We start from the raw sequence: 13,073 nt of genomic DNA on the forward strand, positions 1-13,073 counted from the left end.
CGCCGTTTCCTATCTTCCTCCCCACTCTCAACAGCCACTTTGTTTCTTCACATGAGATATCCTGTTGGTAACACTGCATTCTAATCCAGCAGTTCTTGATTAGTGCAGCTGAGCTCTTGAGACAACTGTCCAGATATTCTTTCTCCCGAGTATGCTGGTGTTTTCTCAGTTTCCATTTCACTGACTGAGCTGGAGAGGCATGTGCTGTAGTCTGCTCGGAGGAGCCTTGGTACCCAAAGAATCCCTTATTTTCAGCATTGACACACAACTTCCAATGCCATGATCTTATCTGAATAGCGCATTAATTTAGACAATAGACAATAGGTGCAGGAGTAGGCCATTTGGTCCTTTGAGCCAGCACCGCCATTCAATGTGATCATGGCTGATCATCCTCAATCAGTACCCTGTTCCTGCCTTCTCCCCATATCCCCTGACTCTGCTATTTTTAAGAGCCCAATCTAACTCTCTCTTGAAAGTATCCAGAGAACCAGCCTCCACTGCCCTCTGAGGCAGAGAATTCCACAGACTCGCAACTCTCTTTGAGAAAAAGTGTTTCCTCGTCTCCGTTTCTAAATGGCTTACTCTTTATTCTTAAACTGTGGCCCCTGGTTCCGGACTCCCCCAACATCGGGAACATGTTTCCTGCCTCTAACATGTCCAAACCTTAATAATCTTATATGCTTCAATAAGATTGCCTCTCATACTTCTAAACTCCAGAGTGTACAAGCCCAGCCGCTCCATTCTCTCATCATATGACAGTCCCACCATCCTGGGAATTAATCTTGTAAACCTACGCTGCACTCCCTCAATAGCAAGAATGTCCTTCATCAAATTAGGGGACCAAAACTGCACACAATACTCCAGATATGGTCTCATTAGAGCCCTATACAACTGCAGAAGGACCTATTTGCTCCTATACTCGACTCCTCTTGTTATAAAGGCCAACATGCCATTCGTTTTTTTCACTGCCTGCTGTACCTGCATGCTTACTTTCATAGACTGATGAACAAGGACCCCCAGATCCCGTTGTACTTGCCGTTTTCCCAATGTGTGATGTACTACAAAAACTGTTAAATATGTTAAATATTGAACACATCAAGATTACACAAACTGCTGTATATTGAGCCAAATAAATAAAAATAGCTTTGCTGCACCATATTAGCACAGGTCAAATTGGCAATTTCACACCTGTTTACGAAAACACTGTTTTTAAGACCATTCTGCAACCATTTTTTATCTGTAGACCTTTACGTTCATTCTGCAAAGAGAGAATTATTCCCATTTCTGAAGTTTCAAATAAATTATCTTAAGGTGATCAAAGGGTTGATAGGATGATGGAATGGTCTGAGGTAGTTTAGGGTCAAGTGAGGCAAAGGTGCTTTATTGATGGCCACCTTAACATAGTGACCTAGTTTCATACCAAGGTGTGATATTTCTGTTAAAACGGAAATTTAATCTTCCTCAGATCGTACCATCCCTTATTTGTTTCCTCATTTGTATTGGCATTTCTGTGCATGAGGAGAAAAATGTGATGGTTAATAAAATGTATTTTCCACCCCAGCCTACACCTCCACCTCCACCAATGTCGATCACCAAGCAGCAGTACCTGTGCCAGCCCCTCCTGGATGCAGTCCTGGCTAACATACGCTCCCCGGTCTTCAACCATTCCTTACAGCGAACCTTTGGACCTGCTATGACTGCCATCCACGGACCACCGATCACGTATGTAGTATCTCAGCAACACCTTACCTCGCCATTCCAGTGAGTTTCATATTAATACAAAGATTGAATCTAGCAAGATACTTGCCTTTGTGAATAGCCTGCACAACTTTTCAATTGCCTTTATGCATGTAGGTTTTATGCAGTTCCTAAAAGAAGAGAGTGAGGAGTTTAGGAAAGGATTTCCAGATATGAGAACTTGGCCAGCTGATGGCACACCCATAAAGCTGGAATGATTAAAATTGGGAATGTGCAAAAGGCTGGAATGGGAGGAACGTTAGAAGGTTCTGAGGTTGGAAGTGATTGCAGAAGGGAGAGGTAGTAAGTCTACTTCTCCCTCAGAGTCTTTGCCTTTCCCTTCCTGCTTCGTAAAAAATTTCACCAGGTTGTTGGTTCTGCTTTTTGATCTCCCTACCCTGGGTAAAAGTCTCTGTGCATTCACCATATCTATTCCCCTCATGATTTTATGCACCTCTATTAGAATAGCACCACCACAGCCTACTGGGCTCCAAGGAACAGTCCTAGCCTGCCCAACCTCTCCCTGTAGCTCTGGCCCTCAAGTCCTGGCACCATCCTTGTAGCATATTGTGTGGAAGGTGCGACAATTCTTACTGCTCAGTACTTGGTGCCAGTTGGGGAATAACACTAAATAATGTTCATTATTCCCAATTGATGGAAAGTAGAGGTGTCTGTAAAGCAAAGGTAAACGATAGGGTGGGTCTCAAATTGGGCAGATGCAGGACATAGCATGTCACGTGTTACACGGCTATGGTCCGTGTAGTAACTGTGCATGTAATGTATTACACGGTTATGTGTTGTGTAGTAATCGTGTCAGGGACCAAGATAACATGGCTAACATTATGTGTGGATTTATCTTGCAAAAAAAAGTGCATTCCGGATATGTGTTCCTCTACATCAAAACATGGAAAATGTTAGACATCTTGCTCAGCTAAAGACTGGTGATATCTTCCACACAGGGCGCCTCTGATCTCCCCACGGAAGCGCAGACACGAAGATGATGAGAGACAAACCATTCCCAATGTCTTACAGGGGGAGGTCGCACGGCTCAATCCTAAATTCCTGGTGAACTTGGACCCTTCCCATTGCAGTAACAATGGAACAGTCCACCTCATATGCAAGTTGGGTGAGTGAACTTGGCTTCAATACCACTGACAATGTTTTCATGATGTCTAACCTGAGGTTTGAGCTAGTCACCTAAATGTAGTGTTGATGAGGATAGGGTGTGACAGACAAGGTTACCACATGACTCCTCCAGCTGGTTGGAGACGTGAAAATCTGTTGATTGTGGAGCAGAAAGGTCTGATAGGATATGGACCAAATGCAGGCAAATGGGACTAGCTCACTATGCCAACGTGATTGTCATGGACAAGGTGAGCTGGATGGCCTGTTTCCAGATTCAGATTCCAGATTCCAGATTCAATTTTAATTGTCATTGTCAGTGTACAGTACAGAGACAACGAAATGCATTTAGCATTTCCCAAGACTTGAACTAATATTGATTTGATCTGTTTTGTCAGATGATAAGAGTCTCCCCAGTGTCCCCCCACTGCAACTCAGTGTTCCAGCTGACTACCCAGACCAGAGCCCACAGTGGACGGATGACTCTCAGCAGTATGGTAAGTTTACAAATGAAGGGTTAGGTTGTTTATTTTCGTACTCTGTCGCAGAATGGAGTTGTCTGGAGAGACTGCTGATTATCAACATGGAGGCATAAATAATCCTTTATGGATATACAATTATGTGTCTCCTGAAGTGTGGTTGTAGTGCCATTATTTTACACACATGCTAATTTGTAGCCGACACACTCAAGGAACAAATGGGAAAAAGGGTCTGAGGATTGGCAGATCACTGCCTTAAGCCTGCTCTGCCATTCAATCTGATCATGACTGGCCCAGTCTTAGCCTTATTGCCATTTTCCTGCTCCATCGGCATATCCCTTGTAGTTCAAATGTCTGTCACTGCCTTGAATTATTCCTCCCTTTTCAGGGGTAGAGAACTTCAGAGAGAAATTCCTCTTCATCTCTGCCTTAAATGGGCGACTCCTCATTGTGAAACAGTTCCCTTGTTCTACATACCCCCATCAGGGGAAATTTTTCCTCAGTGTTCACCCTATCTATGGCCCTCAGAATCTTGAGATTCATTAAGATCACCTCTCATTCTTCTGAACTAATGAGTCTTGGCTTAACTTGCTCAATAATTCTTTATTTGCAAAACTCTTCATTTCAGCAGTCATCTTGGTGAACCTTCTCTGCCCTGCCTTGAAAGCAAGCACGTCCTTCCCTAGATACAGAAACTAAAACTCTACTCAGAATTCCAGATGTGGTCACCAGGGCCTTGCATAGTTGCATCAAAACTCCATCCTCCTTACAAAGAAGGCCAACGTTCTATTAGCGTTCCTAAGGCTTGGAATGTTGGCTAATGGCTTGCTGTACCCACATGCTGACTTTTCGTACTTCATGCATAGGGACACACAGTTCCCTTTGTAATTTTGGCTATCGCTCTACTTCCCATTAATTGCCCACTTTCATCCTGTAAGGAACTAAATGTCTCATCTGTTTTATATTTCTATAGAAGTTCTTGCTTCCTGTTTCATTATTTGCCAGCTTACTCCTATACTCTATATCAGAGGCAGGCATTTAGCCCTCAAGGCTCTGCCATTCAGTGAGATCATTGCTGATCAGTGAATAACTTCAAATATTCCGAAATAGAAATCAATTACACTAATTTGTATGATGTGTGTCAATGTATTTGGCTGAAGAAATACAAGCTGTCCCACAACTTTAGGCTGTGCACGCCATAGGCAAGAAAAAGGAGCTGAACAAATGTCAATTGTCGGAAAGTTGAATTAAGGTGCGGTGGAAATGTTTTTAGACTGTATACCCACAATAGAAGACCAAACTTGCACACATTATACAAAAAGATACAAGAGACTTCAACTATTTTTAGGGGGAATATCAGATTGCCAAACTGTGCCAAACAAACCCAAAATGTGGGACACAGTTATTTTTATGGGAAAATATCTGTCCCGAGCAGAATCAATGGGGTTCCCTTATTTCCAGTGTGAAATTTTTCACCAACAATGGTTGAGTCCTAGGCCAGGAAAGGCAGCATGGACTCAGCCTTGGTTAAATGCCAGCCATAGTCAGTGAGCGAAGTCTGTGGCATAGCTTAATCTGTTCTTGAAGTCTGACATTTACTCCTGCAGGAGTGGAGTTGGGAGGAAGTTTGCCAAAAGACTTGCCTCGGAAGGAGCTCATACATAAACAATAAATCGGTAGCTCCATCTAGCGTCCACAGGGGAAACCACAGCCTGCAAAAATTACCATACCAATGCTGATTAAATCAAGAACAGTATCTGTTATGAGACTACCTCTCCACACCCCACAGACATTGGTAAAAAGCAAATTCCTTCATTCACCATTTTATTCAAGATATCCAAGGAGGCTACCCACATGCAGCGTCCAGGTGACTTAAAAATCACAATCCCTACAGTGATATAAATCCTAGTTATATCCTAAACTTAATTATAGGTGACCTGTATCATCCCATTCAAAGGCTACATATCACAGACAAATATTTTCTTGACTAATCTACTAACATTTAACTATTACATTAAGCTGAAAAGAGTGCAGAAAAGATTTACCAGAATGTTGCCAGTACTTGAGGGGTTGAATGCAGGAGGCTGAGAGGTTATTATGCATATAAAACCATGAAGGCAATAGATAAGTTGAATGCACAGTGACTTTTAGCCAGGGTAGGGGAATCAAAAACAAGAGGACATATGTCTGTGAGAGGGGCAAAATACAAACCTGAGGGGCAACCTTTTTTAGGTTTTGGAGCGCGGTGGGTATATGGAATGAGCTGCCAGAAAAGGTGGTTGAGGCAGATAGTATAACAGCATTTAAAAGCTACCTGGACAAGTGCATGGATAGGAAAGGTTTGGAGGTATATGGGTCAAATACAGGCAAACGGGACTAGCTTAGAAGAGGCGTCTTGGTCGGCATGGACAAGTTGGGTCGAAGAGCCTGTTTCCGTGCTATATGACTGTGACTTTTATTCTTTTCCTTACCCAAGAGGGACCAATTTCTCAGACTGCTGTCCATTCATAATAAAATATCCCTTTGATTTAACCAGTCAGATTCCCATCCCTCCAAAGGGGATCCTCCCACCCCCATCACATGCAGCATGTGAGGCATAGGCATGCTATCAGTAGCTACATTTCCTCATGGCTGATCACAAAGCTGCCACCTCTCCCCACAATCCTGCAGACGTGACTTGCTTTTGGAACATGCCTTTGTCTCCTTTATCTCTTTGTACAGTACAGGTATCACAGCTTACTCATTTGGAAGCAGCAGGCTGATTAAATCCTTCTTGCATATCTACAGCTGTTTGTTGTTATTTGTGCTCCTGCAGCCATACTGCTGGTCCAGTTACAGAAACCAGATTTGACTTGTTTAGCGGGGTAGGAACATCTGTTAGCATGTTTTACCAGCAGCATTAAGTCCCGAGTGCCGCAAAGACATAACCTCCCAAAGCAGCTATACCGGATGCACCCCAGTGGCCAGAATTTTGCAATGCGTGACCAGCCCTTCTGGCTGACAAAATAAACTGAAACCTGCCTCACATCCTCAGGAACCACTGAGGGGAGATCATCCCACTCGCCTTTATGTTTTAAATAAAATATTGACAACCCAACTGGGATGATAACCAAATATTGGGATGGGAGAGGGAGGAATTCATGTAAATTGTACAAAGAAAGGGCATATAAGGAAGGAGCACTGGACCAGGGGAATGAAGGGGGGGAAATGGTTTACTTCCAGTGAGAGGCAATTGGGGAACAGTGATAATAACATTGGGTGTGGACTAAAGGAAAATATATTATTGAGCATTAAAGAAATGCTTGGAAAAAGACTACCATCAGTGAATTAAGGAGGAATTTGGCCCAAGTTAAAGGAAGACCTGAATTAAAACAGTTGTACACATAGCAGTATCTGATGGGAGGAAAAAATGAGTACTGCCAGCTCTTCAGCTATTTTCTTCCACTTGGTTGCAGTGGGATTTACAGGTGAAAAATCAAGACAACCAAGCTTTTAAAATAGCATTGCTTGCTGGAGCTAATGAAGGTTTAATATTGGAGTGTGTGGGTGTGTGATTTGTATCATTGCAAACCTCTCGCAGCCTGCACTATGACCCAACTAACGCTTGCTTTCCATTCCCTTGCAGAGGCCAACCCATTCCTGCAGTTGGTTCACCGTGCAATGACGTCCAAGCTTCTGCAGCTGCCAGATAAGCACTCTGTCACTGCACTCCTCAACACCTGGGCACAGAGTGTGAAGCAGGCGTGCCTGTCTGCAGCATGACCCCTTTCGGCAAGGTGCCTGCACCTTTCCACCTGGAATCTATCTGTAACCAAGCAGCCTTTTCATGGATTCATGAAAACAGGAAGTTAGATGTATGGAGAAGGACTTACACCATTTCGCTCTCTTCCTGGTCACCTTAAAATACACAGAACTTTTCCATTGCTTTTTCTGGATATAAAGATATGTATCAAGAATTCAAAACATTATTTACAATCCTTGTTTCTCTTTCAGATGATGTTTTTTGCCCAAAGGGATGTTAGTATCCCATATGTTCCTTGGGTAAGCGTGTTTTTAATAATGTATCAGTGAAGTTACCACTGGAGTAAATTGTTTTCCACAGAATTGTTTGACTTTATTTACACAGGGTTTCACTGCTTAGCGTGACAACCACCTATGCAGCACCTGGGACATGTTTGAAGTTGGTGATCAGATGTGGGACCAGCTGTGATTAACAAGCCTCACACTCTGAGACGGCATCCCAGCACTTTTGTCGTTTACTTTCTCTTAGCTGAGTTTAGTTTAGGTACAACATGGAAACAGGCCCTTCACCCCGCCAAGTCCATGCTGATCACCCACACACTGGTTCTATCCTACAAACTCGAGACAATTTACAGAAGCCAATTAACCTACACAAATGCACATGTTTGCAGTGTGAGAGGAAACGGAGCACCTGGAGGAAACCCACTCGGTCACAGGGAGAACGTGCAAATTCCGTGCTGTCAGCATCCGGTGTCAGAATCGAACCCAGATCTCTGGCGCAGTCGGGCAGCAATCCTGTGCCACTCTGTCACCACACTATCACATACATTCCCTTGTTGTCTCCAACCCTCTCTCTTTGCAGCTTAAATCATTTCCCTAGTTCTAAAGAAACTATCATTGACATGAAATGCTAATGGTTTCTCTCTGCTGCCTCCATGCTGAATGTTTCCAGCAGTTTATTCTCATTTCAGATTTTAAGCATTTGCAATGTTTTTATTTTTTAATTAAACTAAAATGAATTAAGTTAGAATGATATTTGAAATAGATTTCTGCAGGCATGTCGGGCAAACTTCCTCCTGCAGCCGACATCGCTGAAAAGATTGCATGGTTCTTGTCTCACTGTTTGTGTTCGGTGTTGACTGTACATAGTCTCTGCTACCTAAGATGCATCTTATCTCTACACATGTGGTGTTGGAGATGTTTGAGATTTGGAATCTTTATGACTTTCCTTATGGAACAATATTCTGAGTGAAAGGAAGCTCCTGTATGTAGCAGCGGCTCCCTATCTCGCACTCTGCCACCCCATCATCTCCACTGGTCTTGGACTATATCATCTGAGACACATTGGCCTGTACTATAAGCTTAAAAATCCTGACAAATGGGTAGAAAGCATGAGCATTTTCACACCTGACCAGTTGATAAAAACTGGCGTCAGGTAGACTGTGAAGCACTCAGATAGAATAGAAAGACGATTCGTGTCTGGAAAATGTCAGGTGAAAATTACTTCTTAAGACAGCCACGCAAGAACATTCTTTGATCTCCAACAAATTCTGCAGTAAGGGGGGAGGGATGAGGAAAACTCTTGTCATGGAGACAAGTAGCTCTTAGAAAGTTCCTCTCAACCAAATAAAACCTCCAAAGCACTTTGTTCAGATTGAGGATGTAGAATAACCTCTTTCTCCATTTACTGACAACCCAGCGGACACTGACGCAGGTTGCTGAACAACTGGTCAGCAACCAATGTAAGTAATGGCCATAAAAAGACCCAGCACAGTATGCGGTCATGCACTTTGGTAGGTGGGATAAAAGCATAGACTGTTTTCTAAATGGGGAGAGGATCAAAAAAAGGAGGTGCAAAAGGACATGGCAGCACTGGTGCAGGATTCCTAAAAGGTTAATTTGCACGTTGAATTGTTAGTAAGGAAGGCAAATGCATTCATTTCAAGAGGACTAGAATATAAAATCAGGGATGTAATACTGAGGCTTTATAAGACACTGGTCAGTCCTGCATGTGAAGTATTGTGAGCAGTTTTGGGCCCTAAATTTGAAGAGGGATGTGCTGGCATTGGAGAGGGTCCGGAGGAGATTTACAAGAATGATCCTGGGGGTGATTGGTTTAACGTATAATGGATGTTTGACAGCACTGCGTCTGTGCTCGCTGAAATTTAGAAGGATGAGGAGGATCTCATGAAACATCTAATAGTGAAAGGCCTGGATAGAGTGGATGTGGAAAAGATGTTTCCACTAGTGGGGGAGTCTAAAACCAGATGGCACAGCCTCAGAATAAAAGGATGTAGCTTTAGAAAGTAGATGAGGAGGAATTTCTTTAGTCAGAGGGTGGTAAATCTTTGGTGTTCATTGCCACAATTCTTTCACACAAAAGGTTCTTTTGCCACCATCTCCAAGTTAAGCACAATTGGTATTTGAGATGTCCCTGGTGTTTTACTCATTAATAGACAGTAATCCAGCCTGTGATTAATTCATAGTTCAGGTTATCCAAAAGCCAAAGATTTAAGGTTCACGATGTACAAAGGGCCCAAAAATTGCTGTACGGTCTAAAAGGGATTTGTAGAATTGTGAAATATAGAACTGAATAGAACAGCCTTTTGGGTTCTGTATTAGATAATTTGTCATAGAATCATTCAGCACAGAAACTTGCCCTTTAGCCCAAATAGACCAAGTCGTCCAAGATGTCCATCTAAACGTCCCATTTGCCCAAGTTTGATCCATATCCCACAACCTTTCCTATCCATGGACCACAGTATCCAACTGTTATTTAAATAGAAACATAGGTGCAGGAGTAGGCCATTCGGCCCTTTGAGCCAGCACCACCATTCAATATGATCATGGTTAATGGCAATTAACTATTTCTGCTGGCAGCTCATTCCAAGCAGACGATTACAAATTAAATGTCTTTGGCAAGTTGGATGAAAGCAGATCGGAAAGCTTTTTTATATACTGCTCAGAAATAGGCCCTTTGGCCCACCTTGCCCATGCTGATCAAATTGCCCCATCTACGCTAGGCCTATTTGCCCATGTGTCTATATCACTCTAAACTAGGATACTGAGTTGGATGATCAGCCATGATCATATTGAATGGCCTACTATTTTCTATGTTTCTATGTAAACCTTTTCTATTCATGTACCTGTCCAAATGTATTTTAAATGTTATTGTCCCTGCTTCAACTACGTCCTCTGACAACGCACCATCCTCTGTGTGGAAAATGTTACCCCTCGGGGTTCCTATTAATTTGTTTCCATCACCTTAAACCTATGTCTTCTAGTTTTTGATTCCCCTACCCTGGGTAACTGTGCATTCACCCTATCTATTTCTATTATGATTTTATACAGCTCTATAAGATCACTCTGCAGTCTCCTGCATTTCCAGAATAAAATCGTAGCCAGCCCAACCTCTCTTTATAGCTCTGCCTTCAAATTTTGGCAACATCCTCGTAAATCTTCTCTGCCCTCTTTCCAGTTTAGCGACATCTTTCCTAGCAGGGTGATCAAAACTGAACAATATTCCAAATATGGCCTTACCAATGTCTTGGACAACTGTAATATAACTTCCCAACTTGTCTACTCAATACCTTGACTGACGAAGGTCTGTACCGAAGGCCGCCTTGACCATCCTATCTACCTGGGATGCCACTTTCAGTGTACTATGTGCCTGCACTCTAGATACCTCAGCTCTACACCATTCCTCAGGGCCCTGCTATTCACAATAAAGATCATGCCCTGGTTTGATTTCCTAAGATGCGACAGCTCGCACTTACCTGCATTAAACTCCATTAACCATTCCTCAGCCCATTTGCCCTGCTGAACATGGCCCAACTGTAATTCTTGATAAACATATCTTAAAAACAAGAGGGTAACTAGGGAGAAGGTAGGTCAATTCAAGGCTAAAAGAGGGAGTTTATGCTTGGAGTTGGAGGATGTATTCACCAAAGAAAAGGACCTGGAGGACAGTATGATCAATGTGGAAATATGCAAGGGCAATTTGTGATCAAGAACAAAATTGTGTTGGGACTCCTGAAGAGCGTTAAAGTGGGTCCATCCCCAGATCCTGATCCTGGATCTAGCCCAGATTATTAAATGAGGAGATTGCAGGGGTCTTGACAAAGATCTTTGCATCTTCTCCAGTCACAGCCAATGTCCGTAAGGACTGGAAAGTAGCCACTCTTGTTTCTTTGCTTAAGGGAAGTACACATAATGAAGGGATTTATAGGCTGGTGAGCCTCACTCAATGGTAGGGAAGCTATTGGAGAGGATTCTTCAGAATAGAATTTACTCCCATTTGGGAGAATGAACTAATTAGGGACAGTTAGCATGGCTTTGTGCTTGGCAAGTCATGACTTACTAATGGTCAAGTTTTTTGAGGAGAGGATGAAGGTGATCGATGAGGGTAGAGCGTTGGATATTGATTACATGCATTTGATAGGCTGATCCAGAAGATTAAGATGCGTAGGATTTGCAGTGATTTAATCATATGGGATCAGAACCCATAGCAGACTGAGGGTTGCGGTTGAAGCGTTTTTCTGGCTGCAGTTTTGCCCCTGATATCTGAGGAAATAATGAAAGGCGGAGATAAAGTGAATGTGGAGAGGATGTTTCAAGTAGTGGAAGAGTGTAGGGCAAGAGGGCACAGCCTCAGAGTACAATGGAGATCAGGAGGGATTTCTTTAGCCAGTGGGTGGTGAATCTGAAATTTATTGCCACAAACAGCAGTGAAAGGTGAGTAATTGTGTATTTTTAAAGCACAGATTAATAGGTTCTTGATTAGTATGGGTGTCAAAGGGCACGGGGAGAAGACAGGAGAATGGGGTTGAGAGGGAAAAACAGATCAGCCATGATCGAATGGCAGAGAAGACCCGATGGGCCAAATGGCCTAATTCCACTATGTCTTGCAGTCCAATGGAGATCTGTAACATGGGGTGTTCTGCAGGGAGATGTGCTGGGTCCTCTGTTGTTTCTGATATAAATGAATGTCATATAAATGGCTTAGATATAAATGTAGATGGCTGATTAGTAAGTTTGCAGATGATACCGAGATTGTTCGAATTACAGAGAGTGAGGAAGGCTGTCAAAATGTCAAGTTATACAGCGGGATATGCATGAGCTCCAAATCACAGCCGGACTTGGAAACATCACAGGATCAAATCTGGAATTTCCTACTGAACATTACCCTGGGAACATCTTCACCATTGAGTTTTGAAAGAGAATTTTAGGATGCAGGCGAGTGTGAAATAAATGCAAAATTGCGAAATGAGTGTTTATCTTAACCAACAGACTGCCTGGAAGCAGGTTATCAAGGATGGTGGTGAAGAGATAATACTGGATGCTGTCAGTGGATGTGCCAACCTTGGGCAGGCATGAGGTAGGCAGCCTCTATAATCTTTGGGCAGCATAGTCATGGGAGAGACATCATGGGCATGAGGGGGACAATGCACTCATAGGGCAATGTAGTCATGGGAGGAGTTGTGCAGCCATGATACAAGATACAAGATAGATTTATTCATCACAGGTGCCAGATGGCACAGTGAAATGAAATTCCCATACAGCCATACAATAAAAAAAGGGACACAACACACTAGGGTTTGACATAAAACATCCCCACACAGCAGAATCAAAGTTTCCCACTGTGTGGGAAGGCACCTAAGTCAGGCTCTTCCTCCATTGTTCCCCGTGAGAGAGGTAGCTGCTGCTGCCTCCCCCATCTCAGGGCTGGGTATGAGAGGGGCAGTTGCAGAATGGCGAGCTGCAGCAGTTTGGGCCACATGGATCCTATCCCTTTCTGCTCACGGCCATGCTGATGAAGAACAGCCAGCAGGGCCTGCCCTTCCCCCGAGAAACTGCAGGGGGCAGTACTGCCACCCCTGTGATGTCATGGCAGATGATGCCATTCAGACCGGGGGGGGGGGCCTGAGGACACCTCCCCGTCCCCATGGGCGGCGGCGCCGACAGGTGGTAGCTGCCCGTTGCCCATGGCAACGC

At 43.4% G+C, this 13,073-nt stretch overlaps 1 protein-coding gene across 4 annotated transcripts in view; it reads left to right on the forward strand.

Annotated features, from left to right (window-relative positions):
- The window catches only part of med15 (mediator complex subunit 15), a 72,669-nt gene extending 65,227 nt beyond the window's left edge, over positions 1 to 7,442 (forward strand). For all 4 annotated transcript variants that reach the window (XM_055655929.1, XM_055655931.1, XM_055655930.1 and 1 more), the window contains 4 exons: positions 1,562 to 1,722; positions 2,697 to 2,863; positions 3,258 to 3,356; positions 6,964 to 7,442. In XM_055655929.1, the coding sequence (XP_055511904.1) occupies positions 1,562 to 1,722; positions 2,697 to 2,863; positions 3,258 to 3,356; positions 6,964 to 7,100 (564 nt within the window). In that variant the 3' untranslated portion in view covers positions 7,101 to 7,442. The remainder of the gene's footprint in view (positions 1 to 1,561; positions 1,723 to 2,696; positions 2,864 to 3,257; positions 3,357 to 6,963) is intronic.
- Positions 7,443 to 13,073: the final 5,631 nt, after the last annotated feature.

This window comes from Leucoraja erinacea, chromosome 25, assembly GCF_028641065.1.
Source record: "Leucoraja erinacea ecotype New England chromosome 25, Leri_hhj_1, whole genome shotgun sequence".
Classification (NCBI taxonomy): domain Eukaryota; kingdom Metazoa; phylum Chordata; class Chondrichthyes; order Rajiformes; family Rajidae; genus Leucoraja; species Leucoraja erinaceus.